This window comes from Anser brachyrhynchus, assembly GCF_964034855.1.
Source record: "Anser brachyrhynchus genome assembly, chromosome: 1".
Classification (NCBI taxonomy): Eukaryota; Metazoa; Chordata; class Aves; order Anseriformes; family Anatidae; genus Anser; species Anser brachyrhynchus.
In genome coordinates this window covers 77,423,634-77,449,118 of record NC_137694.1, presented here as the reverse complement: position 1 = coordinate 77,449,118, position 25,485 = coordinate 77,423,634, and the positions used below count along the sequence as shown (strand labels likewise).

Genomic DNA, 25,485 nt, shown 5'->3' with positions numbered 1-25,485 from the left:
CACTGCATCCCCAGTGGTGCCAGTGCACTCTCTGGACTCACTGCACTGCATCCCCAGTGGTGCCAGTGCACTCCCTGGAGTCACTGCACTGCATCCCCAGTGGTGCCAGTGCACTCTCTGGACTCACTGCAGTGCATCCCCAGTGGTGCCAGTGCACTCTCTGGACTCACTGCACTGCATCCCCAGTGGTGCCAGTGCACTCTCTGGACTCACTGGGATGCATCCCCAGTGGTGCCAGTGCACTCTCTGGACTCACTGCAGTGCATCCCCCGTGGTGCCAGTGCACTCTCTGGACTCACTGCACTGCATCCCCAGTGGTGCCAGTGCACTCTCTGGACTCACTGCACTGCATCCCCAGTGGTGCCAGTGCACTCTCTGGAGTCACTGCACTGCATACCCAGTGGTGCCAGTGCACTCTCTGGACTCACTGCACTGCATCCCCAGTCGTGATCACTGTACATATCCAGGAACAGGTGTGCATAAATGAATTGGCTCTCTACATTAGAGAATCTTTTGATGTTGATGTTGTGGAACTCCAGGCTGGGAATGATAAGGTTGAATCCCTGTGGGTTAGGATCCGCGGTAAGGCCGGCAAGGCTAACTTCCTGGTCGGGGTCTGTTATAGGCCGCCGAACCAGGATGAGGAGACGGATGAGGAGTTTTATAGGCAACTGACAGAAGTTGCAAAATCGTCGGCGCTTGTCCTCGTGGGGGACTTCAACTTCCCGGACATATCCTGGAAACACAACACGGCACAGAGAAAGCAGTCTAGGAGGTTTCTGGAGAGCGTGGGAGATAGCTTCCTGACGCAGCTGGTCAGCGAACCTACCAGGGGTGGTGCCCCGCTAGACCTTCTCTTCACAAACAGAGAAGGACTGGTGGGAGATGTGGTGGTCGGAAACTGTCTTGGGCAGAGTGACCACGAAATGGTAGAGTTCTCTATTCTTGGCGAGGCCAGGAAGGGGACCAGTAAAACTGCTGTATTGGACTTCCGGAGGGCTGACTTTGAGCTGCTCAGGACGCTGGTTGGCCGAGTCCCTTGGGAGGCGGTTCTGAAGGGCAGAGGAGTCCAGGAAGGCTGGGCGCTCCTCAAGAAGGAAATCGTGATGGCACAGGAGCGGTCCGTCCCCACGTGTCCAAAGACGAGCCGGCGTGGAAGAAGACCGGCCTGGCTCAACAGAGAGTTGCGGCTTGTGCTTAGCAGAAAAAAGAGGGTTTATAATCTTTGGAAAAAAGGGCGGGCCACTGAGGAGGACTACAAGGATGTAGCGAGGCTATGCAGGGAGAAAATTAGAAAGGCCAAAGCTCATCTGGAGCTCAACCTGGCTACTGCCGTTAAAGACAACAAAAAATCCTTTTACAAATATATCAACGCGAAACGGAGGACTAAGGAGAATCTCCATCCTTTACTGGATGCGAGGGGAAACCTAGTTACTAAGGATGAGGAAAAGGCTGAGGTGCTTAATGCCGCCTTTGCCTCAGTCTTTAGCGGCAATACCGGTTGTTCTCTGGATACCCAGTGCCTTGAGCTGGTGGAAGGGGATGGGGAACAGGACGTGGCCTTCGCTATCCATGAGGAAATGGTTGGCGACCTGCTACGGAGCTTGGATGTGCGCAAGTCGATGGGGCCGGATGGGATGCACCCGAGGGTACTGAAAGAACTGGCGGAGGAGCTGGCCGAGCCGCTTACCATCATTTATCGGCAGTCCTGGCTATCCGGGGAGGTCCCAGTTGACTGGCGGCTAGCCATTGTGATGCCCATCTATAAGAAGGGCCGCAGGGCAGACCCGGGGAACTATAGGCCTGTCAGTTTGACCTCAGTGCCAGGAAAGCTCATGGAGCAGATTATCTTGAGGGTCATCACGCGGCACTTGCAGGGCAAGCAGGCGATCAGGCCCAGTCAGCATGGGTTTATGAAAGGCAGGTCCTGCTTGACGAACCTGATCTCCTTCTATGACCAAGTGACGCGCTTGGTGGATGAGGGAAAGGCTGTGGATGTGGTTTACCTTGACCTCAGTAAGGCTTTTGACACAGTTCCCCACAACATTCTCCTCAAGAAACTGGCTGCTCGGGGCTTGGACTGGCGTACGCTTCACTGGGTTAGAAACTGGCTGGATAGCCGGGCCCAGAGAGTTGTGGTGAATGGAGTCAAATCTGGTTGGAGGCCGGTCACTAGTGGTGTCCCCCAGGGCTCGGTACTGGGGCCGGTCCTCTTTAATATCTTTATCGATGATCTGGATGAGGGCGTCCAGTGCACCCTCAGTAAGTTTGCAGATGACACCAAGCTAAGTGCGTGTGTCGATCTGCTCGAGGGCAGGAAGGCTCTGCAGGAGGATCTGGATAGGCTGGAGCGATGGGCTGAGGTCAACTGTATGAAGTTCAAAAAGGCCAAGTGCCAGGTCCTGCACCTGGGGCGCAACAACCCCAAGCAGAGCTACAGGCTGGGAGATGAGTGGCTGGAAAGCTGCCTGGCCGAGAGGGACCTGGGAGTATTGGTTGATAGTCGGCTGAATATGAGCCAGCAGTGTGCCCAGGTGGCCAAGAAGGCCAACAGCATCCTGGCCTGCATAAGAAGCAGTGTGGCCAGCAGGTCTAGGGAAGTGATTGTGCCCCTGTACTCGGCTCTGGTGAGGCCGCACCTCGAGTACTGTGTTCAGTTTTGGGCCCCTCGCTACAGGAAGGACATGGACGTGCTCGAGCGAGTCCAGAGAAGGGCGACCAAGCTGGTGAGGGGTCTGGAGTACAAGTCTTACGAGGAGCGGCTGAGGGAGCTGGGCTTGTTCAGCCTGGAGAAGAGGAGGCTCAGGGGCGACCTTATCGCTCTCTACAGTTACCTTAAAGGAGGCTGTAAAGAGGTAGGGGTTGGTCTGTTCTCCTATGTGCCTGGTGACAGGACGAGGGGGAATGGGCGAAAGTTGCGACAGGGGAGTTTTAGGTTGGATGTTAGGAAGTACTTCTTTACCGAAAGGGTTATTAAGCATTGGAATGGGCTGCCCAGGGAGGTGGTGGAGTCACCATACCTGGAGGTCTTTAAAAGACGTTTAGATGTAGAGCTTAGCGATATGGTTTAGTGGAGTACTTAGTGTTAGGTCGGAGGTTGGACTCGATGATCTTGAGGTCTCTTCCAACCTAGAAATCTGTGGTACTGTGATACTGTGATAAATAACTCAGAAATACAGTTTTAGGTCTGAGACATAATTGTGCTTATTTTTACCCCCTAAATGTAAGCCTTGAGAATAACTCTAGGCTTCTGTTTTTCCCTCAAAGGACTCTCAGGTTTTACTCAATTCACTAGCTCAGCATAGGAACAATATTTTAGAATGTCACTGGAATTGGAGAAAAGAGTTTTTGTTGGGTAAGCTTTTTTGGTACATATTTTTAGCACATTTATCTGGATCTTACTATCTGTTCTACCAGTAGTACAGCATTTAAACTTCTTGACAATCTTTAACTTCAAAAAATTAATTTCAACATATTGTCTTCTTTTAAAGTCCAAATAAGTTCTGCATTCAGTTTCTGCATAATACAATGTAATAGACTATATTATCATATATCACTAATGTCAGCTCAAATTAATCCCCTTAGCCTCAGAACTACTTTGAATAGATTCAGGAAAAAGTGAAGTATGTGATACAAGCAATGGCATACACTGGCAGTTTAATTCCATCAGGGAAATCCCTCATTATGACCATCTGATTTTTACCTACTAGTTACAGCATCAAGATTAGAAAACATTACTGGCAGAGATAGCTTTACGCATAGCAGGATGAAGTCAACAAAACTGAGCCCATGACATTCTCCCCAAGTAACTGAGGGTCAAGATGAACCTCTTGGCTCAAGTACTAAATGGAAACTGTTCATTGCTTGCCTTCACAACCTCCTGCTGGAGCTGTCTTCAGGCTTGTTTTTCACCCATACTGTGCGTATGAACGGGCAGGAGGGAGTTGCCCTAGCAGTGAGATGACAATAAGGGAGGACTGGAGGCTGTGCACAGTCACATCCTTCCTTATCTTAACAAGGCCAACAGCCTTTTCTTACAAATTTCTCTTACAAATACGTCAGCAAAAAACGCAGCCTTAGTAATAAACTACAGACTCTAGGCAGTCTCAATGACTTATGATGATGAGCAATTAAAAAAATGAGCAAAAATGATGAGCAAAAAAAAAAAAAGTAACGTCGGTGACTTACTCAATGATAACCTGCATTTCCATTAGTCATGTCCACATATTTCCTGTTTTAATTTGTCCCACTCAGACTTCCATTCTTTCCTAATCATTGCCTGCTATATTAAAGACCCTCATGGTATCAGCAATTTGTCCGTGTAGATAGTGATAGACATTAAGATTGCTCTTAATCTTCTGTTTAAACATGTTAACTGCAGTCAGCACCTCCAGTGTAAAATCAGAAACCTCAGCAATGAAGTCTTGGTCCCTCCACAGATCATAATAAAATCCACCTATTCATTTCAGTGAGGTAGAGTTTCACCTTACTGATTTGACTGAGACAGGATTTCATGCCCTATCTTTTGTTGACAGAAGGGGTTCCAGTGCTACAGCAAATACATACAGGCAGTAATAGGTAGCAGTGATCAGATTTTGCCCTGTCTAAAACCTTGTAGTGGGCATAGCATAACACATGTACTCAGAGTGTATATGAGTTTTTTTGTCTGGGATAGCAGAGGTTCATTACTAAGTGATATTATACATACACACATATAAAAATATATATGTATATATAAATATACATAACTCTGGATTCAAGACCCTCAGGGCATTATTAAAAATATTTTTGGATTGTTCTCTTTTAGATTTCAGCCAGATAGTTTTGAAACGTGCAGTTTTACAGAGAAACGCTGTCATTTTTCCAGCAACCTAAAACTGGTACTGCAAAATTTTCTTTGTAATAATAGTTGACAACTATTACAGTAGTGTCCTGTTCCAGACACTACTTGGCACAGTAACTGCAGTAGAAAGAGCCAGTATCTTCTGTGAATGCCTCTATGCAAAAGCAGACGTATTTTAAGTATTTTTAGACTTCTGATGAAGTCTCGTTGGTGTGTTTCATCAAGGTAAAAGCAAACAAACAAAATTTCTTCATTCATTTTTCTTCAAATCAGCTTAATGCAGGATAATCAAAAAGTTATCTTTTCAATGTTTAAGACACCCATCCCATTTCAGGTCACACTGTAACCTGGGGGAAGCTTAGCATAACACCTTCTAATCAGTATCTTAAAAAAGGTCAGTAAGCCGGTATCATTGAAACCTACCCTAAAGGGATAGGTTTAGTCAGCAGACTAAAGTTATGGGGAAAACTTTTATTTGGAGTATCAGTTTCTAAACTAAGGGTTAAACATGTACATCTTTCACAAGGGAAATCTCTTTGTTGGAAATCAAAGCATATACTGAGATAGTAGTTTAGGCAGAAAGCAGAACAAAACCCTATCATATTTCAAACACCTGGGAGAAAGAAGAAGACAAGGATGCATGAATCTTTACATTTAGATGGTAAAATCTCTCAGCTTCCCTACACAAAAATCTTATTTTTATGGCACTCATTGTTCCACACAAGATGTCTTTAAAATTATAATTAGCAATGTTCTTGGTTTGTAGATGTTGGCTTACAATGCCATTGAATACATGACAATACCTGCTCAAATAAGATAACACTGTTCTTCAAGTTTATCACGCTTGTTATCTAGCTGAAGCAGGACTTGTCACAACCTGCTAAAACACCAGTTTTAAGCAGAAGGGAAAGAAACTTAGCAGGAGACAAAATGGATGCTAAAGTGCAGCCAGTTCCTCACATCTTTACTGCTCTTATGATGAAAATACATCTCTTGATATTTTCTATGGACTTTGAACATGCATATTACCAAAAAACTACATATTATAGGTTTAAAGTATATTCATTACATTGAATGTTTGCCTGAACAGCAGGAAACGTAATGCTTTTTTAGATGCTTCAAATAGTTTATCTGTTTTAGGGCTTTGGCTAAACTTTTGCCTGAGTCCTTTCTACCTTAATCGTTCTGTAAATTCCTGCTGGCCCTGGGGAACTGGAATGCTGTTGGCATGAGATGTGTTAAAGGACATGCTAATTGATGGGAAGACAGGTCTCATTCTGCCAGTATGGAAAGTCCTCAGCCCTAAGACAGATATAACACACCAAGCAGGTTTCTTAAAACATGAAATCATATCCTTACTGATCCTTTCAACTATGTAAGAAACAGATTTGAACTCGTTTCTCCATTTTTTTTATTTTTATTTTTTTGTCTACTAAGATTTTCTTTTGTAAAGCTGGATCCTCAGGAAAAAAATAGAAGTATGTACACATCAATCTCTGTATTTCATTATTCCACAGAGAGGGAGAAGCATGGTCACTAGGAAACACTGGTCCTGGAACATGGTTTCCCATCTGAGATACTACAGTTCCAGAAAAAACATGGCCTGTTCAGAGAGTCTTCAGGTGAAATTAAGAAGAATGTTCAGACACATGAAGGAAAGGCCTATGGGGAAAAAAAAAAAAAAAAAAGACAGGAAAAAATTAAAGTTATTTTAAAAAATAATAATAATAATAAAAAGTGAGATGGTAAGTCCATAAAAAAATCCCCTTTAAAATGTTGCATGAGTAAAGGGAACAATTATTCACTCTTTCATAATATAAGAGAGAGGAATCCACAAATTAAATCAGTTTGCAAGTTCAAAATAAAGAGGTAGATTTTCCCAATACAAGTAGTTAACCTGTGGATCCTACTGGCCCCACAAACTGTAAGTTAAACATAAAAGATTACCTAAAAGCATATGCACCAGTTGCTAGCAGTTTAATCTAGTAAGGGTCTTCTAATATTTCTAAAGGGATAATCTATTCCCTAGGTTCAGTGGGTAAGACAAGAACAGATTTGTATTTCACCATCCAGCATTCAGTTTGAAAACTAGAAACATTTTTATGTATTTATTTATTTTTTAAACTGGATAATAAGAAGCAGTGAAGTGAATTTTCTGGGAAGATATGAGAGGTCTTTGAATCAGCAGTGCCGCAATTTAACCAGAACCTGTCTGGAAGAGTTTATTGCCTTAGAGTTCTCTTGAATGCTTCCCTTACAGCATGCAATGGGCACAATAAAGGTTGAATTGTCTAAGGATTGTCCCAAACTTTAGCTATTTTATTTAACAAGGCAGTACATTTAGTCAGGTATTCACTATTAACTGGCCATTAGTCAGTCAAACTGTCCAACCTCTGGTGAGCCGTAACGAATTCCAGAGTTTTTTTGTTTAGTGTTCAGGGTAGAAAGACAGATTTAGGAGCACCCTGACTTCACCAACAAATTTCACAGAGCCACATACCAATCTCTAAAGGGATACAACTAAACTAAATTTGTGTTCTTTACCTTATAACGTACAAGACAGTTTCAATCTTTATTGTTAGGTTAGGGTTAGGAATTTCTTCTTCCAAAGCAAGAAGTTTCAAGTATTCACATCTCCAAAAGCTCAAAAAACCCACTCTACATATCATAAGATGTAGTAAAGTCACAGTAACTGCATAATGTTTCCTAAAAATCGTTGCATCGTAATTTATCTGGCAAAGGAAGCAAACAAGAGTGTGTCTTGTCAGAAATAAATAAATAAATAAAAATTTACATATGACAAAGTTTGTCTTTACTTCGTTCCTACTTATGTACAGTCAGGAACTTAGTTTATGCTCTGAATCTTGGGCTATAGAGCCCAAGAATTAATGAAGGCCAAACAATGTCATATCTAACAAGGGCAACAGAGAATGTTGTGTTTCTTTTTGTCATCACACCCTCTGCTGGTAATTTTCTACTCTATTAGGGAAGTTACGTTACAGGAATGGCTGTTTACAAGTAACATAGTGGATTAATGACCTGTATTTAGGGCTAAACAATGCTGAGGATCCAACATCCACACCATGTGCAATTCAGGGGATTTCATTTCATATTATCTTTAATTTGCTGCCATGACCTGCATGGTCTTAAACAACCAAAATACATTTGGTGAGTTGCTCGTGTATGCTTTCTGGTTTGGCCTAATTGGAATGAAATCTCCAGTACCTGCGTTCTGTGACTGCTCCAATTTGCAAGCCAGAACGTTTGAGCAGCCAAGATCTAGGTATTTTATTAAAAATTGCCGGTTTCTGGTCTAAAACTGTAACATTAGCAACAAGTTTTCTGCTTTTGACTCCCGTCCTGGATCTTTGCTCTTTTCTATATTGCCTTGGGATAACTGAGTTCCAGTACTCTGCTCAAACAAGGGTGGATAAAGAAGAAACATGGATTTAGCCTGGTTATAACTTCCCCAGGTTTGACAGACAACAAGAAGAGTGGTTCCTAAGATGCCTTCAGAGCACACACTAACGAGAGGAGGCGCCATCTGCACTAACAAGGCAAGAAAGCAGTAAACTGGAGGGCAGAGAAGCCGAGAACCCCTACGTATCGCTCTGCTCTAGCCACCCGCTGCTGAATTTTGTTCATTGTGCTTTTATCGCCACGGCCTGACCCACAACATTACTTAATGCTTGTAGGCTTATAACGACCGATGCTCCAGCACCCTCGGGCCGCCATTTTGGCTGCGGGGCGGAGCGTTGCCGCGAGGGGGCGCGATCTGGATGGGAGGCGTGGCCGAAACGAGGGGCGGTCGCCGCTGGGTCCTACAGCCCCCCCCATCACCGCGCTCCTCCGCCGCGTAGCGCATGCGCCCCGCGGCTTGCGTCAGGGCGCGCCCCGCGGCGGCGGCGGCGGCGGCGGCGGCGGCGGGTGCGGGTGCGAGGCGGCCGCGCCGGGCATGGGCGGGCGCCGGCAGCGGCGGCTGCGGGCCGTTGGGCGGTGCGGCGCATGCGCATCCGGCCCCTCACCCCCCCCTCCCGGCGGGCCGCGGCGTGCCTGCGGGCGGTGGCGGCGGGAGGCGGCGGCGGAAGATGCCGGGCAAGCTGAAGGTCAAGATCGTGGCCGGGCGCCACTTGCCGGTGATGGACCGCGCCAGCGACCTCACCGACGCCTTTGTGGAGGTGGGGGGGATCGAGAGCGGGGAGCGCCGCCGCTCAGGCACCTGCCGGGCCCCGCCGCGACAGGCCCGCGGGGACGGACGCGGGCGGCGGGGGGAGGGCGGGTAGAAGCGGAGGTGGTCCTGGTCCGTGATCCGGGTCTGTGATTCAGTACTTCCACCATACCGCGCGTAACCCCGAGCGATTTCGGCAGCATTTCAAGCGCTCAGAAACCGCGCTCGAGGAGAAACGTGTTTAAAAAGGGAACGGATGCTGCATAAACGCGTGCTTGTGCTATAGGTAGTAACTGGGGCTGGCACAGTGCTGCCCTGAGGTAGGGAGACAATGTCCTTTTAAACTGTATGAACGGAAGAAAATGTCCTAGAACTCTATAAATAGAAAAAGTGCGTATATTAATCTCAAAATAGATTTGATTTGGTGCGTGTAAATTTGACTGTCACTACGTTTGCTTAGTGAGACAATTCATTGAAAATAAAGTGAAAATGTGTTTCTGATGTGCTTTTCAATGGAGCTGAAATGCTACATAGCTGTGCTGTCTTAAATATAGGAAAACATGATACTACAGTGTTTGTTTTCAGAAATTGCATCACTAAGTTAAATTTATTAATAAATCGCCGTGTGATTTAAATATGATTGATAGGTAAGCTATAATATCTCTGATGTGTATTAGTAGGAGACAGGGAAAACAGGAGTAAGAAGTGTGGCTCTGAGTTTCATGTAGCCTGTTTTTGAGCTGCCTTGAGAAACAGCTTTCCTCTCCCTTCGGTCACTTGTTCCCAAACCTGCACTTTCTGCACCAACCCTAGAGCGTGAGTAGCTGTGTGGCAGCATAGCTGTAGAAATTAATCTGGTTAAACGCTAACTTAACAACAACAAAAAGAGGACAATATACTCAGCAAGATCAATTTTCTTAGCTAGATTAACATGCAGCTTCATGAATGTATTGGCACAAATAAGGCTGAAGAAATTCATAGATGGAGCCTTGCTTTTAGGACCACTGTTTAGGAAAAAAAAATCGACGTGGGAATTACCCTTTGCTATGTGGAGTGAGTATGGCTGCAGGTGAAGGGTGTCAAAATAAATTGAGCTTAAAACTGTCGTTTTGTTTTTCTGTGTGAGGTTGCTGAAAGCCTTTACAAAACTTTTTAACTTAAGTAAAAATGACAAGTGGAAGTAATGTTAAAGTACTAGTTGGTTACTAGCCTTTAAATTTCCCTTTTAAAGATTCTAACATAAATCTAGAATTAGAAAAGAAATGAAAGACTTTAGAGCTGTTACTTCAGGTTATGCATAACTTGCCAGAATGTGTGGTCTGGAGCAAATTAGCACAATTTCTTCTGCATCTGTGCTTCTAAATTTGTACAGCGGACAGCACTGCAGTGCTTGATTACCTCTGCTAGCTTTAATGAACTAACTTGACTACTGGCAAAGTTTAGTTATAGTTGCCTGAGGCTCTGAGGGAGCTAATTTACTCCCTAGATAACGTGTAAAATTAGACTGGGTGGAGCTCTGGGCTATTGCATGTTGGCAGCTTGTGTATAAAATAGCTCTGTTAAAACTAGCATCATTATTGCTTTATTATACAGCTTTGTGCAATGAATACACGTTCTGAGTAGTTATGCTGCTAGTTTTTTCTATGCTCCTAAGCTGAATCTACATTTACATAGCTAGATCTGTGTTTTCATACTCTGTGTTTTCATACCCTCTGACTTTTAATTCGAAAGCTTACTCTGAAAACAGTATCTTTTCCAAAATCATTACTGTTTATTGAATCAAGTGGGGGGCCTCAATAGAGTTCTGTAGGGTTCTGTTGATCGAGGTGTGGTAATATACAGAGTTCAATGGGAATTTGTAGTCCAGTTTTGCAGCGCTTTCAGCTCTCAGAACTAACTAGATGTATGTATGTAAGTACAGAATCTCATTAGAGTTGAGCTACGCACATATGTAAAATAACAACCATACGCTGACATATATATATATATATAAAATGACATACGCTCATACTGATGTTTCATGTGGAAACATCTAAGTATCAATACTTCCTTAATTAATGTTTTAAAAAATGCTATGTAGTGTTCCAAATCTAAGACTGAATTTAATCTCCAAGATCTATTTGCACTTTTAAAAAGATAATTGTATTCAGAATCCACAGCTGCCTTTGACTGTAGAGTGTCTTTTAAATCAGCACACATTATTTTCTTAAGAATCTTGAATACGTTCAAAAACTTTACGTATTTGTAAGTAACATCAGATATTTGTTACAAGTTGAAGTACTAATTCTTTTGAGAGGTACCATTCACGGAATTACGAGTGTGCATAATGGCTTGGAATGAAAGGTACAATGAGATAAAACCTTTTAGATTACGTAGCATGGTTTCTTGGTGTATGGATTGTCACAGAAATTCTGTTAGATGTTTTTTCAAGCAATTGGGGTGGTCCTTAAATAGACTGCTGTGAAGACCAAATGGAGATTCCCAAAATACGTACTTTTAACTGCTTAATAGCCTTAATCAATAGAAGTATGTAGAATATTTAATCTGTGTTAATTGAAGATTAGAAGGATATATATAGATATGTAGTCCCTCTGTCCTTTTTGCTGATATGCTTTCTGGAATTTTCTATAAGAAGGGAGGAATAGAGCTGGTTAAGGTTCTTCCCCCTGCTGCTGTGAATTTACTGATATGTGTCCAGCATGTCAAGACTGCAGTTTATGGAAATGGTTTCAGTTATTTTCTGGTGCGTATCTATCAAGACAACATGTTTTAAGAAATAAGATGACTGATGTTATCATTTTAGTTCTGTGTTTCTTTTATAACTTGACAATAAATCTGATTTAGAAAACCTAGAGAGAAGAGTAATGGCACATAAACTATCAGTATTTATATAGAATACTTTTGCTTAAAATATTTCTAAACAAAAGACAAGCAACTGCTAAGGTGATCTACCAAGTGACTTTGAATAGCCAGTGTAACTGCTATTTTTAACTAAAGTGATTGAGGAGAAAAAGAAATAATTTTGAAACTAGTGGGAGAGAGAGGTTTATTGGGAGTTCTGGTGATACGTGGAAAGTTACTTAAACATGTAACATAGATTCAAAAAGAAACTCACTGAAAAGAACTTGTAGATGTTATTAAAACATGTATTTGAAATTATTTGCATGTGTAGATTTAATTAGTAACTCAGTTTCTAAATCTACTAATTAATGTTTGTTTTTAATAATTGCGTATATTTTTAGGTAAAATTTGGAAATACAACATTTAAGACCGATGTGTATCCAAAATCACTTAATCCTCAGTGGAATTCTGAATGGTTTAAATTTGAAGTAAGTGGTTTTTTTTTTTTTTTTTAAGAGCTTGCCTTTATCTATCTACATGGATGTTCTGTTTTAGATGCCCTTGAAATATTTTCATTTCAGGCAGAAAATGGGTTTTGAGGAGTGATGGTATTCATGTTTAAATACACATGAAATCTTTCAGCAAATCTATCTATGTGTAGATCTTCTTTGCCAAGGTGCCTTATTTTATCTTTACAAACGGTTTAAAAAAGAGGCAAACATGACAGAATGGATCTGACACAAATGTTTTGGGGGAGGTGAAAGGGAGGGAAAGCATTTTCCGTTAAGCTTTCAGATACCAGTGTCGGTATACCTGCCTTTTTTTTCCTGAAGGGGTAGTTTTGAGGAAGGAAAGTTACTTGGTATTTGGAATGTTACTTTGGCTTGCAAATAATGTACTTGAAGAAGAAAATGGAGAATTTGTACAAGAAAATTATAAAATAAAGAGCTTGGACAACAACTATCAGACACTTTTTTCTCATTTCCTTATGTAATAATGAGGGCAGTCAGCATTTTCCCATAACTGCTTGTTTGTTTCTAGGATCTGATCAGTTGACCTTAATGAACTGAGTACAGTAGTACCATAGGTGTCCTTTGACATTCTACCGTGAAGAACTGTTTGCATAGTTATTATTTGTTACTGCATTTTTGTTGCATTAAAAATAATAATTGTGTAGTGGTATTCAGAACAAATTAGTTGTTAAAACATTTGAATGTATAGTACTGATTTGTTTATATTGTTCAAAGATAGTATCACAATACAGTCATGTTTGTAAATACTAGCTACTATGTCACTACATGTGCATATAATGTTAGAAATGCAACAAATATAAAAAAGGTAAGTTTAGGAACCTTATTAATCAACATGGAGTGCTTGATTAAGAGCATCTCTCAATCAGTAATCCATGTTGATTAAGAAAGTAGTACTAGCATAGTGAGGTTCACTCTGTTCTTTTTTTTCTTTTTTATTTCAATTCCTTGGGTCTTTTTTGTGGAGTGGAAGGAGCTGGATGATGTGGAGGATTAACTCTCTTAGTACAGAGAGTTGACTCTGTCAATAACAGAAGTCTTAAAATTCTATCTTTTCTTTCCCAAATCCATTTTTCCATGCAAAAAGAGCCAAACAACAACACTAAAAAAAATACATCAGAATTCCACATTTCAAAGAGTGGAAAAGCACTACCTGCTTAAGAAATCTTAAGTGCGTGCATTTGTCTGTAGTTTGATCTTTTTACAACATTGCGTTATAATTCTAAAAAAAGCTTACGTGAGTCCTCACAGTATATTTAGCAAAACTTATTTTGGTTCATGATGTTTAGCACAAAGTTTTAGAATGCTTGTCTTTTATCTCCTAAAAAAATAGCTGAGGTATCTGAAGATGGATTATTGCATCTATTTAGGGAAATACATGTCTGAAATTACTGAATTTTTGCAGTGGGTTACATAAAATGTATTGCCTTTTTTAAGCCACCAGCCAGCTTGGAAGTGTGAGAGCAAAACTTAAGAGTTAAGACTTCAGAGTGAGATGTTTTGTCTTAAATTTTCATGTTTTTTCTTTTTTTTTCCCTCAAGAATATGGATTGTGGGGATTGGTAGACAAACTAAAGAATGTGACTTAAAAGCGGGATTTTAAAATAATGTAGTCGCCATAACCTTCTTTTTCTGTACTTCTCGAAGTGATAAGTCTAATTGCAGGATGTTAGCATTCTGTGAAGGGTAATATCAAAATAACACTGTTTAGATCCAGGAAATAGAAATCAGATTTCTGTGTGTAATGTCACTGTACATGACGAACTTGCCTCTTACTGCATTTGTTTTTCCAGGAGTGTTTCCTTGTGCTTTTTTTAATATTCAAATTCCATGTCAATATTTGTTTCTAGGTAGATGATGAAGAGCTGCAAGACGAGCCTCTCCAGATCACAGTTCTTGATCATGATACCTACAGTGCTAATGATGCCATTGGCAAAGTGTACATAGATATTGATCCTTTGCTGTACAGTGAAGCAGCTACAGTTATTTCAGGATGGTTTCCAATTTATGATACCATCCATGGTAAGATTTGCTAAGTTAAAAGTAAAACAGTGTTGTTTGAGATGTAATCTGCTTCTTGCAATATTCATTGCTGTAAGCTGGCTTTGGAAACGTGTAATAGTTTTAGCCTTGGGAGCTGGAAAGCTATGGTTTTGGTACTTTTTTTATTAGGTCTTCGGAAAGTTAAGAGTGCCATCTAAAATCATTGGCAAAGTACTTCTACGATAATCTTCACTTTTGATAATACTAATGATTGTACATGAAAGATGTCTAAAACTTCTGGAATGAGAATTTCTGGCATAGTAGTTGACTAGTGTTTGGCAGAATGCCTTTCATAGAATTTGCAACAAGTGGAAAACATCTTCACATAGTATTTAAAATAGTAACTGGAAAATTCAGATTAAAAAAAAAAAAAACTAAAACATGCTTACTCAATCACTATATGTTTACTAAAAGAACGTACTCTTGCTGAAGTCACTTGGGGTACGCCTTCCTGGGATGTTGCATAAACTTTGTTTGAGATGTGGCAAACACAAAATGCAGGGTGAAACTCCTTTTCCTTGCAGAAGGTACTCTCAGTCCTATGTATATTTCTTCAGAATATTTTGAAGGTATGATAAAATCAAGTTAATGATGCTTTTGCCTTTGATTTTAAGGAAGCAGAGCTTTCATCCCAGAAAGTTAAGGTCAGTTCATAGCTAGTTAGCTTCTTGATACCTTATTGCAGAACATCTATGTGGTTATTATTGCTGCTCTAGTTTATTATCCAGTGGGAGTTAAGTGACTTAGCTATTTTAAAAGCTGATTATAAGGCATCGATGGGGAAGCATTAGTTGTATTTATTGTCATTACTGATGATAATTTTTGTTTTTATTTGTAACAGTTATATTGAAGAAGGTTCTTGAGAAATATTGCATGCATTTTCTTCTGCTTTTAGTCTATTCTTTCATATATACTTTCTTTTGAAGTTAATTTAGGTGAACGCTTGTCTCAGGATGTGTGCAACTTGTTTGTCAGAGAGAATTAGATTGCTCTGTTTTCTAGGTCTGTTGGTACTTCACAGCTTTTTTTCTATTTAAATAAGAATTCTTATTTTTTCATGATTGTAGCAGTAGGTTCTAATTATTGTGATGCTTGGCAAATGGCAATTAATGCTTCCTTAAAAATGTTGACATAATATTTATAAATACTTACTAGATTGTATTTGCACCCTAACATGATTATTTGTGGAAAATAAGAGCCTGATGCACTTCCTGTTAAAGTAAATGGGGGCTTCTTCTTTTGACGTTTTGGAGGATAGTTCTAGGTGACTATTGCAATAATGTCAGAGTCAGTCTGTGAATCTAATGCATTTGAGCGTCAGATATTTCTGTGATAAAATCACAAGAGACCAGACTTATCAAGTAGTTCAGTCCTCAATATGTCAGAATCTATAATGATGTGAAAGGATTTTATTGGGGGGGGGGGGGGGGGGGGGTAAGCTGAAAATAGAAAAATCAAAAAGGAATGGCTGTGTTTTGAAGAAATGCTGTATTAATGAGATGTAAATGTAGCCAAAATACTAAGATTTATCTAAAAAAGTTTGTAATACCTTATTTAAAATATTTCTTCTCAACATATTTTACATTGCCTGCTTTCTGGTTCTCAGAAGAACCATCACTTTTCTTATTGGATTGAACTTCAGCGAGTAGCTTTACTGTGATGTTGAAATTATGTGAGGGAGAAAATTTAAAATGCTCTGAACAACAACATAAAGCTTTTTATGTGGACAGGACTCTAGTAGTTTCAAGGCATCCAAGGTAAAGCTTCTACCCTTTTATACTGAGGATGTCTTGGGACAGCATTGCAGTACTTGGCTCTTGATTTCATTCCCTGCCTGCACTGATGATATAGGACACAAGAGCAGAGAAAGCGCTTGCTGCAGCTGGAACCACTGCAACAGCAGGAGGCTGATGGCTTCTCTTTTCCCAGTCACATCCTTCTATAAATTCCTGCTTGCTGCAGCAGGTATTTGAGGACTGTTTCATGCATGGCTTCAGCCTGAAAGGCTGGACAGAACTAAAGCTTCCCCTGTGAGGGTGTCTCTGCAACATGCCCGAGAGGCAAGGAAGTGTCTTCCTGCCCCTCTGGCCCTAGTTGGAATTGACACATTAGCTGTCAGTTTAAGCAAGCCTTTTAGCATGGTTATATTAAATTCTTTGTAGGAAAGCTAACTCATTTGTAATAAAAGGTACTTCAATTACTACTAATAAGGATTAATTAATAGGGCTAGTTTGTATTGCTTTTTGATACAGTTTCACATTTTTTTTTCTTTTTGTTGATAGGCATACGTGGGGAGATCAATGTGGTGGTGAAAGTAGATCTCTTCAATGATTTAAACAGATTTAGGCAGTCATCATGTGGAGTCAAGTTTTTTTGCAGTAAGTAGAGGGGTGGAAAAAAAAGAGGGGAAAGCAAAGCTTTTTTTTTTTTCCTTTCCCTTTTCTTTGCCAATTCTGTCCTTTACCATCCAGTCAACCAGCTCATTCTATAAGCCCAATGCGTGTTACATTGACACCAGTAGCAAATATATGAATTTGTTTAGTTTGCTTCTCTTCTTTAAATTTTTTATATTTCAAGTCAGTGTAGGTAACTTTTTTTTTTTCCTGATCTTGCTGGTGCATGTGAACGTTATGTTACTTTGGGTGCAGATTCTGTTAAAAAGGTACACAGTGAAAAGCTTTCGCTCTGGTACATGTTCCAGCATCTTCCAGAAAAAAAAACTGCTTGGATATGTCTACATTTTAACAGTTGAAGCTGTCTGATGTAGAAAATCAAATTTTTATTTTTTTTCTTTGAATTCCTGTTCTTAGATTCATGCCTTACGTCTTTTTGTATTTCTTTTTAACAGCCACATCTATTCCGAAGTGTTACAGAGCAGTAATAATTCATGGGTTTGTGGAAGAACTTGTAGTTAATGAAGACCCAGAATACCAGTGGATAGACCGAATTCGCACACCGAGGGCATCAAATGAGGCTAGACAAAGACTCATTTCGCTAATGTCAGGTATTAATACATACACTGTAATAGTTATTGCTGCTTTTTAAAAAATGTCACCATTTAAAGAAGTGACTTACTTTTGAGACAATGTTGTATATGATTTTTGGTATTAACTGTGTTCATTTTTTCAATTCACTCTGTCTTGTGTTTCTGAAGATTCTGTTTTCCTAACTGAGGACAAGTATGACAGACTTCCTCTTCTCAACATTATGAAGTTTTAAATACGGTTTCTCTGCTATGCCACTTTACAGGATTAACATTTGCGTATTCCTTGTTTGCATAAATGGTAGAAGTGGATGAAAGCGCACGTGGAAGTAATCTGCTATGTTTTATTAGTATTTGTGGCAGTGATTAAGAGGAAAAAACATAGAAGACTTCATAGTAATACTGCTTCATGTCATGTAATACAGTGCTTAATACTGCAGTCATTGGTGGCCATTTGAAGAATCCTGAAGAACTCTCGTAACTCTTCTGAGAATGGCGTGTTTTGCTTTTGCAATCAGTCTTCCATTGCTATGAAGTCTGAGAAGCATCATCATTCCATGATTTGTAATGAGTTACGTGATTGATTTAGAACATGTTCCCAGGACATTTCGTAGGTCTCTGTCATATTATGTGTTGAATACTGGAAAAGAATTCTGTTACAACCTCGGGTTGAATGGAGTCCATAGCAATTGCAGTTCCTTCCACTTGGCTAGAAACTTTCATATTCTACTACCACTCTTAGAGGTGTTTTTCAAGACCAGTGCATTCATAATTTCAGTCTGCAGTTAAGTAGGTTGCAATAGGAACCTGTTCCAATAAGGGTGAAAAACTTATAGAAGGCAAAAGTGATCATTTTGTTCCCTTTGGTTTCTTAAGCGAAAATTCCTAATGTCAATAATGTCATCTTCTGTGGCGATGAAGCTTTTTCAGTTTGTTAAAAGAAGATTTTTGTCAGTCCTTCATTAAAAGACAGATGATGTTTTGTACTTAGCATTATCAACGCTATCTAGCTATGTTGATCAATGTCTCTGATTTTGTTGCTTAAATAAGTTTTAAGAGTTCGGAGACTTAATAAAAAAAAAAAAAAGCCTTTTCTCATGGATTTCAAAGATGTTGCTTTGGTCTGAACTGTATGAAGGAGTATCTAGAAACTTTTGTGTTCCAGCACACATCTTGACCATCTTTTTCTCTCTCTAAATAAGAAAGGAAATAGCTAAAGAAAATTTGGAAAAAAAAAAAAAAGAAACATCTATGAAATAATATACTGTGGTTGCAGTTGGAATAGATTTGGATAGAAAGAGAAAGCTATGCAACTAATGAAACTTCATGCTATGTTCCAGGAAGCGGAGGTTATCACCAGCTACTTGGCATATATAAATTTGAATCTATTGCCTGTTTTGTTCATCTGCAATTCCAAAAGCAGAGAGGATAATGCCCACAAAAGAGAATAGGAAAAGGTCACTGTGATCAGCTCTTTACCTTTTGTTTTGTAGGTGAACTGCAAAGGAAGATTGGCTTGAAAGTGCTTGAAATGAGAGGAAATGCTGTTGTTGGTTATTTGCAGTGTTTTGATTTGGAGGGGGAATCTGGACTGGTAGTACGAGCCATAGGAACAGCCTGCACGTTGGATAAATTAAGTAACACATCAGCATTTTTACCTGCATGTAACTCCCCATCCAAAGAAATGAAGGAGTAAGTATGAATTAATAGTTTTTTAGGGGAACAAGTTTCTTCTCTCTTTTCGTACTCGTTCAGTTTTACAGTGTGATTTCTACCTGTCTCCCTTCCCCCCCCCCCCCCCCCCCTTTTTCCCAGGAATTTGTTTCTTTTGTAGTTTTTTGTCTGCAACTCAGTTTGTATTCCACAATTTCAAAATGTTTTACGTTGGATTACTTGCATTCTTTCTTTAGAAGCTGGAGTGGCAAACCTTAATGACTTTTTCGTATTTCTGTTGCTAGCAAAAGTATTTCATATCCTTGGGCTGGGATCCACCAATTTCCTAACATATAATTATGCATTGACTCTGTGTTTGTACAACAAACGCTTTTGTGAGGGCTTCTTATGATACGCATTGTATACAAGATATTCTGATATGAGTACAGTCAGGTTTGAGTGGCTGTGCTGAGCATATAAGAAAAGGTAGATTTACCTTTGAGTCCATACAGTTCAGTAAATGGTTTAGAAAGTGACCCTGAAGTAGTGTCATCTTTTTTTGTGCGCTTTGCTTTTTACTGTTGACGTTTGGCCTGTTATACAAGCAGGGCTAAAGTGTACTTGCAGAGAATACCGTTTATGATGAGAAATAGTATTTCTTGATCTCTTTTACCTACTGCAGCACCAAACACAGTTGCATGCAGATTTTCAATGTGCATAGAAATTAATAGATAAATACTTGCAGTCTCTAAATTGTTGTTTGGATAAATTACCTATTTTCTGTTTGATAGAGCCATCCAATTTCTGGAAGGAAAAATGAGCATCAAAAAGCATATTATTTCTGTAATGTTCCCCACCGTCTTTATTAACTTGCTGTTGTGTTGTTATAATAGTAATCAGGCATTTTTGTAGCGTAGGCAGCAATGTGCTCTGACTTCTCAAAATTATGGTTTTCTATTTCAAATCATAGCTTGTTTAACTTGTCTTAATTTTAAAACTTTGCTATCAATAAAGGCTTCAGGATATGCTGGAGCATAAAATAACAGTAGTGATTAAAAAAAAACCAACCAAACAAACAGAAAACTGGACCTGGTAACCACCAACTTAAAAGGCATTCATAAGTCACTCTGAAGTGAAACGTGAAAATTCCATCCCCTAAATAATCTATGTTTAGCAGCTTGGTAGTGGATGTAGACAGAATGATTGTCCCTCAGTCCAAAAAACGATAATGCTTCTCAAAGGCAGCAAAGTCGACTAATGCTTCTTAATATTGGCTTTACTAACTTGATGCACTGTTGCCAAAGAATCTTTTTACATTCACAAGGTAGTGCTTAAGCTATTCCTTTCTCTCTCTATTTCATCTGGACTCTTGCATGCTAGGAATTAAAATTCTTAGTCTGCTTAAAGTAAAAGATCTCCTCTAGCTAAACCTCCCTTTAAATCATTTATAACATAACTTTGCAACCTGTTTGTATGTATTGTTTTCTTTTCTTCCACCCTGGCTGCAAATTCTCTCAGGTCTCCGCTGGTTCATCCGCCAAGCCATGGATGCCGCTCGACTCACAACAGTCCAATTCACACTGCTACTGGCTCACGACTTACTCAGAACTTCTCTGTGTCTGTTCCCACTCTCATCTACACTGGTACGAGACTGCTCAGACTCAAGAGCTGGGGAGAGACAGGCCACAAGCACAGTGGTCGCAAAGTGCAGGCAGGCAGGCAGTGTAGGCAGGTACCACTCATCTTTTCTCCCTCATTTTCTCATGGAGACGCCTACTGTTGTCAGTGAAGATCTATTCTGTGCAGCTGCTGAAACAAAGGAAGTAGTTTCTTGAAAGTGCATCAGTCTCTTCCACAAAGCCACACTCTTCATTTCTCTTTTAATGGGCTTACTTCATAAGAAATTAAGTAAAACTAATTTGATGCATCCGATTAACATTCGCTGTGTTACAGTTGTCGGGGGAAATATATTTCAATTGAAGTTAATAATTGCTTTCAAGCATAATTCGCATACAGTATGTGGGTTTTAAAATGGTTATAAGAAGGGTATGTGCCATTTGTGGAAGACACAGTTTTGGAGAGCAGGTAAGTCAATCTGTAAATCAGTGAACTGTTAATGTAGCTGTTCCCATAAAGATTCTCCTCTTTGCTCTGTTTTTAGCTGTGGCATGCTGATGATGCTATAGGATAAGGAAACATTTTATTTTTTTTCTTAAAAAGTGTATGTGTGTATATACATAAATGTATGACTATGTATAGACACAAATATAATTTGAAATCACTTTTTCTTTATTAAACTAACTCAAAGCATTGTGCATTTGACCAGATTTTTAAGCCACAAACTGTTTTCAGTTTTTTCTTTTGTGTATATATAATCTTTTTTTCTTTGGTCCCATCTCATGCCTTTCATTTGGCTTAATTGTTTCATTGTAGATTATCAGCATCTATCTGTAGAATGCTGAATGGGTAAACAGCGTTTGCCTTTGGCCTCATCCCCAGTTTCGCACCTAAGGAATAGCTGCTGGCCCTGCCCCAACCCTATCCTGGTGTTTGGATCATGCTGCTGTCAGCCAGGTCCTTTGGCACAGGATTACTGAATGTGTTTCCACCTTCTTCTGGCAGGATTCCCTTCAATGAAGATCCCAATCCCAATACTCATTCATCAGGACCCTCCACCCCTCTGAAAAACCAAACCTATTCCTTTTCACCTTCCAAGTCCTACAGTCGACAGTCCTCTTCTTCTGACACAGATTTGAGTTTGACACCCAAAACTGGTAAGGCGCTTCCACCCACTTTTAATTTGTGTTTCTCTTTTTATATTTTCATTCAACCCCTTTTTGCTTTTTGGCATTTAAGTTATCAAAATGATGTAGAAATTGAAAACTTTAGGTAGCACATCTCATGCTTGAAAAGAGTTTCGGTAGGGTGAAAATTTAAATCCCACCTTAGGTTTCCACTAATATGGAAATGTCATTAAAATATCATTAAAGTGACACTTCTAACACAACTGTATTCAAGCCAAAATAAAATACCACAGACCAAGGGAGTCCTAAGCAACTGCCTTTTTCTGATTTCCTCCGTTTCATATCAGATCATGGGAGTACATTTCTCACCATAATACAATAAGAGGCAGAGTGTTCTTACTAAAACTGTTTAATTTTCAAGCACAATGTATTGTACTTCAAGTGTATTGTTGTATGCTGATCTGTGACTTTTTACTTCTTGCAAATGATATAATAGAAATGGTGCAGCTACTGTCTGTTTAATCTCCTTGGTATATGGAAATAGCTTTACATACACAGTATAATTTTTGAAAGTAACCTAAATTATACTCTACCCATCTTCTAAAAGCATTTTTTTTCTCCATTGGTATATCAAATTTTCTTTGATATTTCCTTCTTCCCTTCTTAATTTTTTTTTAGTCTGTGGTTAGAATCATGTCAGTAATAATGTCAGCATAGCTCAAAGAACTGCGTTCTGCTTATTCTCTATTATGTGACCTGAGTTTTTGCCACTGTAGGGCTAAATAGTTTCCAGATTTGTTTATAAAAGTTTGGTTGTCTTTGAAGTAGTGTTTTAAATTGTGGTATTCGAAGCTCAAAGCATTCTTGTCTCCATCTAATCATGAAAGCTTTTAAGCATATTAAAGTTGGTTCAGCTTTACTTGATAGCACTCCTTCCAAGAACCTTGTGAGAGTTTTTCCAAGCAGATAAATTAACGGCATTTGAATGTAGCATTTATATTAAATATTTTACCTAGTTTATTCTCCAGATTTCTGTTGAAAAATGTTCCCTGTTGGAAAGCTGTCTTTCCTTGTTCTGTTACTTCTGTCCTGTTTAAAATAAAACAACCCGAAACCAAACAAATAAGAAATAAGAACAACAAAAAGGAAAAAAAAACAAAACAGAACAAACCAACCAAACATAAAAACAACACCACACCACCAGCACTTTCTTTTTTGGTCCTTTAGTGTAAATAACTTTTGTGGAAAACCTATGATGGTCACTTGTGTAAAAGATATTTATATAGGAGAACTACAAATTCTTGTTTGTTTTATGGAGTATTTGAAAGTGTGTTTTTTGAACAGATTTTCATGGTAAGGACTGTGTCATATAAAGGATTTAAATGCAGTGTTGATACTCATCCCTGTAGGTGTAAACATTCTGAATTTATGAAGGCAGCAATTCACTGTGTGTGAATTTGTCAAATTTTTGAAGCTGCAACTGTACATTGTTACTGGTAATGTTATGTGAGTGGATGGTCTCACCTTCAGTCAGTTCATTCAGAACTAAAACAGACTGTGTAATTGATACCTCTTATTTGTAGGGATATTGAAGTATGTAGAAAAGGCAGACCTATTTTCTACCAATCCTTTTAGTATTAAAGCTAACAGTAGGTGTGCTTTTGCTTTCTAGCACTGTTTTTTTAGCAGCTTTTAATTCTGCTGCTGAAACTGAAGAGGATTTGCTCATTACACTTAAAAATAATCTATCTTGGTGCTATGTACTAAATTTTGAATCTTATTAGCTTGAAAGAACAATATTTTTTTGTAACTTGTTTTACCTAAAATATGATGATGTGCAAAAGGTGTTTCCATAACATACTAAATTCAGTATGATGCTTTTAACAATTCAGTGTGTGTGTTTCAGCATCCATTGTCATTTCTGAAGACTGTAACTGCTTTTCAGTGTGAAAGTTAGTAATGTTAGTATTAAAATAAATAGCCATTTTTATTAACGTGACACGTAAAACATCAAATTTGAGATAGCAGTTACTGAGATTGGCTGATGTGAAAAACAAAGTACTTCCTGATTATTTTTTTCTGCAGTACACTACAGTCTCTTTATTTCTCAGTCAGGTAGCTAGTACGTTCACATGCTTGAGATGGAGACTAACCCTGAAAAAGAGTGCAGATACCACAATTTCACAATATGAATAACTAAACAGAAGAGATCAAACCTTGGATATGCGTAAGCATGTAGTTTTCATTAGCTCCAAGTCAGGAGAATATTACCCTAATGTCTTTTAGGAAAACATTGCATTATTCATTCTGGCTTATGTTTGCTCTAAATAGAAGGGAAACTTTTTCTGTTCTGAGAAGGCTTGTTTTGGTGTGAAGCTTGATTTCTTCAGTGAGCAGTGGCCTATTTTATGCCGCCACAAGCTAACAGAAATATCAGGCAGACAAACAACATTGAATTTTTTAGTAAGGTAATACATTTGATGTAGCATATGTTAGGAGGAAATCAAGAAGGTAGGAACTCCTTTTCTTTGTGAGACTACTATTCTATGAGATTTAAGACTCCCAAGAACTTTTTACACCTAAATAACAAAAGTAATCAGATTGTGTGAGAAGACTGTGTTATTTAGCCTTAATTCCATACCACTTAAATTCTGTATAAAATCTAAAACAAATTTTAGATTATCATGGCTTTTTAATAAAACTACATCATTTCAAAGTGAAATTAATTGGTTCATGATTTTTGATAACATGCTTCTCATTCACATTGTGTAGCTGTACTGTCATTCCATTTCTTTGTATGTTGAGAAATAATTTAGTGTGGGTTCATTTGGAGAACAAAAAAATTGCTTCGTTTTGATTTTTTCTGTTTCTTTAGTCATCTTCTGAATCTACATCTTTTTGTCTCTATTACTTTCCTCCACAGCACCTTCCCCACAGGGACCTAGGATTTTCCTGTTTCCCAGCTCCCCTACACTCTCATGTGATTCCCCACATCTTAAAAAGTCCTGTCTTCTCCTCTTGGGGTCTAGCCTTAACCCTCTACACTCTAGCCATGTCAGCCCAGTTGTTCTGAGGAAAAGTGTTTCTTTCACTGAAGAGCTGCTTCTGGCTGCTTCTGGTAGGATCAATCTATTATGGCCTTTTAAACAAACTTTTAAGAATTTGTTGTTGCTATTTGATGTAGGGACACTTAACACACAGCCTTCTATAACCCTGTGTTTTTGTTAGCCTCTGAAAACTGCTGGCTACGTGACTATTCATACCATCTCTCACCTCTGCTTTAGAAGCTTGCAACAGCTTCAGAACTTCTTAAATTACAGGAATTGAAACACACATAGTTCATGCTAAAGAACTTTCTCGTCTCCCCTCTCAATTTCCTTTGGTAATTGAACTAAAATAAGTTCTCCTTCTCCCCCCCTGTTCCCTTCAGTTTGTTGTTCCTCTGTTTTGCATGGCACACGCACATGCTCATTGATTCATTCATATTTTTTTTGGAAGTCTGGCTATCAGATGGCTAGCAACTCTGCTCTCTTAATGTGTTTTAAGCAAAGTCCATACAGATTTTTTTATTTGCACTGCCCTTTTTTCCATTCCACTGGCATGTATTATTTTCATAGATTTAAATTAAATAGTTGATATTATTGCCTTTTTTCTGTAGAAGCTATTTTGATTAGTTTGTA

General features: G+C 39.3%; 1 protein-coding gene across 22 annotated transcripts in view; it reads left to right on the top strand.

Annotated features, from left to right (window-relative positions):
• Positions 1-8,763: 8,763 nt before the first annotated feature.
• C2CD5 (C2 calcium dependent domain containing 5) overlaps positions 8,764-25,485 on the top strand; it is a 67,840-nt gene continuing 51,118 nt past the window's right edge. For 3 of the 22 annotated variants that reach the window (XM_080596954.1, XM_080596948.1, XM_080596937.1), the window contains exons 1-8: positions 8,770-9,021; positions 12,254-12,340; positions 14,233-14,404; positions 16,708-16,803; positions 17,274-17,429; positions 18,902-19,100; positions 21,684-21,835; positions 24,729-24,923. In XM_080596954.1, the coding sequence (XP_080453080.1) occupies positions 8,932-9,021; positions 12,254-12,340; positions 14,233-14,404; positions 16,708-16,803; positions 17,274-17,429; positions 18,902-19,100; positions 21,684-21,835; positions 24,729-24,923 (1,147 nt within the window). In that variant the 5' untranslated portion in view covers positions 8,770-8,931. Of the gene's footprint in view, positions 9,022-10,023; positions 10,065-10,109; positions 11,755-12,253; positions 12,341-14,232; positions 14,405-16,707; positions 16,804-17,273; positions 17,430-18,901; positions 19,101-20,579; positions 20,790-21,683; positions 21,836-24,728; positions 24,924-25,485 lie in introns of those variants that run through there. The other 19 variants (XM_080596953.1, XM_080596955.1, XM_080596942.1 and 16 more) reach the window with 15 other exon arrangements.